We start from the raw sequence: 4,739 nt of genomic DNA on the forward strand, positions 1-4,739 counted from the left end.
CCCTCCTCCTCCTCCCCCTCCCTCCTTTCTTCTTCTTTTTCCCAGAGTCCTTTTCTTCTCCATGGCCATGTTCTGATTTTTCCCAGTCCACACTAATCTCTCCTTCCTCAGGACTCCTGAATTGGAGTGCTTCATGCTATTCTTTTCATGCTTTTACATTACAATGTAAGGTGTGTCCATTTCTGACTGGGGCTTTGCGAGCCTTTGTCTGTCTCCCCAATGAGGGGGCCGACTCCTTGTGGGGGGAGTCAGGCCTGGACTTCTCTCTCCCACACTGCTGACCCTGACAAAGCGTTAAGTCTGTGAGATGTAGTTGTGTTGTGATTTACATCGGTAGATTCTCTTATTTTAAAGGTAAATGCATTCTCATTTGGTCTTACTGAGCAAGGAGCTGCTCTGTACTGTCTAAAATAAAATAAAGATTAAGAATCCAGCTCTCCCAGTGTGCGCAGCCGTCGCTCAGCGAACCCGCGTTCACATCCTCTTTCCTTTACGGAGGTGTCTGGTATGCCTGCAAGTCTGAGGCTGAGCTAATAGAAAAGAACGCAGATGATGGACAGAGAAAGCCCCCTGAACCCTTTCTGGGAGGAGTGCGGCAGAGGGACATTCCGTAAGAATTTTTAAACTACATGTTCTAAACCAAATGTTTCATATAAAAGAAGTTGGGCTCTAGCCTGTTCCTCATAAAACACGTAAGTCCCCTTTAGTCTCGTTTAGCATGTTGTCTCTGTGACTGGCATAAGCTCATGGCCTGTCCACCGAGGAAGGCCGGGAGAAGGTGCCAGCACTTAATGCTGCTCCAAGCTAATGCCTGCTGGCTCCACAGTAAACATGGGCCTTTTAGTAGGCTGCAGACAAAGTGACACTCGGAAGAAACAACATGTCGACAATTTCCTTAATAAATTTTGTACGAACACATTATTTCCACCTAATGGAAATGTAACGCTCTTAAATAATTGAGAGGCTGTATTCATCCGTGGCGGGTTCCGCTCTGTGTGCCAGGGTGGTCGCCAACCCCTTGGAAGCCTGGGTAGCTGATATTTTATACAAAGGGCTCGGCTGGTGCTCAGGCGGGCTGTGTGACGTCGCCCTGCAGTCCCCATGCCCAGGTGTCACAGGGTGGCTCCACACTGAAAGCTCAAGTTGCAGCCACTGAACCGCCAAGACTAACAGTTCATAATTAATCCTCTTTAACATGGGCGCCCGCTTGGTCACTGTCCCCTCACTGTGCTTCCTTACCCTGTCTGCTGGCCAGCTGCTGCATTCGCAGCGGGCCTGGGTGTTAACAGGGTGGTGATCTGGGGCGTTCAGCTGCCACTCGTTTTCGTGTGCCAGAAGATAGTGAGACGTGCCGCGGAAGCAGTGACGGTCTTTGCAGAATGAATGGCGGGTGAGCGAACAGACGAGGAGAAAACAAGAACGAGGGAGCCGTGACTTAGCAAGAGACTTGGTGTGGCCTTCGAAGGAGAGGCAGGCCAGGGCACTCAACGACGCTGTCGGCGCCAGCGGGAAACATGGGACTTCCTGTTTTCTCTGGAGCCTTCTTGAGGTTTGCAGTTGTGTCAGAAAGTCTCTTAGGTCATGAGTGGGCACTCGGCCCTGCCAGCCGTGTGTCCAGGGTGGTCTGCGCCCACAATGGGAAGAGAGACTCTAGGAGGACAGGCAGTTCCTGAGTGGCAGAGGGTCATGTGTGCCTCAGAGGGGTTTATTTCTTTTGGCCTCTGGGGACTTAAGGAGCGGTGGCCCTTTTGCAGTGATGGCTCAAGTGGTTAATTCGTTTTTTTTTAATTCGCAGGTAGTTCCTGAAATGACTGAGCTATTGAAGAAAAAATGAGTAGTGATCGTGTCGTAAGAAAAATTATATGAGTATTCAGCTGAAATCATAGAATTCCATGGCTGTTATTGGAAACCTTGCAGAGCTGTATTTCAGAATTCGAGGAAAAATTCTAACAGATGCTGGAATGCTTTTTTATGGGGCTATTATTATGTTTCTTTTATTATGTTTCAGTTATTTGTGGTTCTAAACAACTAGTTTTTGAAATTTTCTAATTCTGCAATAAAATATATAATAAAGTCTTTCCACAGCTTTACAACTACCAGAAATATGCCTGGCTTCGTAAGGAGAGAGAATCGAAGAAAGGTAGTAGACATTCATCTGTTCTCTCTCTTTGCCCATCCTGTTCACGGAGGGCTCTGTGTCTGAGGAAGATTATGAACTTGAGTGTTGCCACCATCTTAAGCCACCTAACCTTGTTGTTGAGAGAAGAGGACTAGACTGGCAGATTCGGAGTTAAAACAAGGACAAGCGACATGAATGTTATCCTAAACATAGGCCCATCTTCAGAAAGCTATGGTAATGTGACAACAGCGCACCTGGCTTCAGGCTGACCCTGCTGAGTGTGTGCAGTTGGCAGCAGTTTTCCGTTTCGTGTTGATACGGGGCTTTGCGTCTGGAGGAGAGGGTGTGGTGTGGTGGGGAGGGGCTCCCTTGAGACAGTTGCAGACCATGTTTCAGTCCCTCGCAGAGGATGCTCTGCCTTCTCCTTGCCCTCTCGATGGCTTCCTGGGCTCGCAGGAAGCAGTCAGGTGTGTGGGTCGGCTGCATGCTCTTGGCTCTGGGCCTGCTGTCCTGCAGCATGGCTGAGTGGGTATATGTGCAGGTGAGGGAGCAGAGGCTGGCGAGACCTGGCCAGACCCGCAGAAGGGCGTGGACGGACACCTGGGGCCACAGGAGGCCAGGAGTGGCCAGGACCTGAATGACAAGGGCTGCCACCCTGAAGCAGATCTGCTTCAGGAGTTATGGGTGTTAACAGGATGAGGAAAACAGGGAAGGGATCGGAAGTGACCAGTGGTACCTGACGGGGGCGGGCAGAGGGCCAGCCAGTCCCCTTTGCGTGGCTAGCCTGGGGCCGACTAGCTGAATTGAACCCTTTTTGATTCGTGTCGTAATCACTTGCCGTGAAACACCTATCAAGGTTACTTGTCACTGGCCTTTCCCCCTTTCCGTGCAGCAGGACGAGAGTAGCGAAGCGATGCTCTGTGTTTGAGCCACAGACTCTCGAGCATCAGAGCTGTGCAGTCACCTGGTTGTGCAGATGGGGACACTGAGGGACAGAGAAGATGTGAAGAAGGTAAAGTGACTAGTCCATGGCCACCTGATTCGGATTCCTCTTGGAAAAGGAATGCGACACTTTGTCGCTGCCTTTGAGGCTCTTCCTCAGTTACTTCCTCAGCTACTCCCTGCTGGACATAGTAACTGGGGACAGGACAGATGGCAAAGGTGACGGTCGGCTGGCTCAGAGAGGACTGTGCCCATGGTCCTCTGGTGTGGGTCTGTGTCCCTTTGGTTCCCTCCTGCCACGACCGCCCCAGCCCCAAGCAGCTGCTCACTTCACATTTCCTGGGCACCACTCATCGCCGTCACTAGCGTGGTGCTTCCTGAATGCCAGGCAGCGTGCTGACCTTCGTGCGCACAGTCCCTAGTGCTCACGGCCCTGGAAGGCAGAGGCTGTGAATGTCGCTGTTTTCCAGATGAGGAAGCCGAGGCCCAGAGGGAGTCTCACTTGCTGAGCTTAGCTAACGAATGAGCCAGGATTTGCAACCAGGAGGTGCAGCTTCAAAGCAGTGGCTTCACCCGTATGTGCTGCTGTCCCACCGTGGCTGCAGGAACGGGTAAAGGGCACCAGGTGCTCGTGCTGGGTTGAGGGACACGCGCGGGGTCCCCAGGGAAGAGGAGATGTGTTCGGGGCCGGTGTTTCCAGCAGCATTTTATTCAACCCAGAAGCCCCTCTAAGTGCCCACTGAGAGTTTACCTGAAAGGCAGGTGGCAGCGATGCACCCTTTGATCCCTGTGTTTTACTGGGAACGAAGCTGCCGGCTCCTGATACTCCACCCTGCATGTGGGCCATAGGGGCGCGGGAAGTTTTGCTTGGTGTGCACGTTGCCCACCTGTCTCCCAAGGTTGGGGGTCTCTGGTCCACCTCGCAGTGCCCCTGGGAGCTCGGTGGCCGAGTTTCTTTGGCAGAAACCTGCATGTAGAAAGGCGGCCAAGGGCATCTGGGTCAGGCGGATGACCCCACCTGGCTTCCTGGCGGATGAGGAAGCAGAGGGTCCATCTCCTCCCCTGTTCTCGTGCGCAGCGGTCTGGGGATGTCCCTGCTGGGCTGCTGGGGGCACAGCCCACTCTCCAGGTTTGACAGCTCCCAGGAAAGATGAGAGGAGACACGGTGATGGAAAAAGGGGATGGCATGAAGCCAGGTGAGGGTCCCTCACTGAGCCTGCCACATCGTCCCCACAGGGGGCATTGCCGTCACTGTGGGGCAGGAGCATAGGGAAGGGCTTGTGGGGGAGACCGACCGATGGTGCAGGAGTTTGGCCTTTGTCCTCATAGGTCGCTGTTCTCAGTCTTTGCTCTCCATTCCGGCACCTCAGGAGCTGGGCCAGGGACAGTGCTGCGAAAGCGCATGGGCATCGTGCCCCGAGTTTCCGGAAAAAGTTCATCAGTAACACTGGGCCAGTCTTAAGTCTCTCTTGCAGACTTTCTTCTAAAACTTTGGTGGCTGCTGCTGCTTGTCATCGGAACGTAAGCGGGTTGCAAAGCGCGTGGACAAGTAGCATTAAGCAGGGCGGTAGTGGCCACTGACTCTCCACAGCTCATTTAGTGGACGCTTGTCAGATACTCAACACTGAGGCGGTCGGTCATTGGTCTTCATTTGCGTATTAGAATGAAATAGGTCAGT

The 4,739-nt window shown here is 52.8% G+C and overlaps 1 protein-coding gene across 1 annotated transcript in view; it reads left to right on the forward strand.

The window, feature by feature from the left end:
- The window catches only part of ETFA (electron transfer flavoprotein alpha subunit), a 56,727-nt gene extending 54,631 nt beyond the window's left edge, over positions 1–2,096 (forward strand). Inside the window, exon 10 of the mRNA XM_023524722.1 lies at positions 1,796–2,096. Within this exon, the coding sequence (XP_023380490.1) occupies positions 1,796–1,834 (39 nt within the window). The 3' untranslated portion in view covers positions 1,835–2,096. The remainder of the gene's footprint in view (positions 1–1,795) is intronic.
- Positions 2,097–4,739: the final 2,643 nt, after the last annotated feature.

The sequence above is a fragment of the Pteropus vampyrus genome, unplaced genomic scaffold, assembly GCF_000151845.1.
Source record: "Pteropus vampyrus isolate Shadow unplaced genomic scaffold, Pvam_2.0 Scaffold489, whole genome shotgun sequence".
Lineage (NCBI taxonomy): Eukaryota > Metazoa > Chordata > Mammalia > Chiroptera > Pteropodidae > Pteropus > Pteropus vampyrus.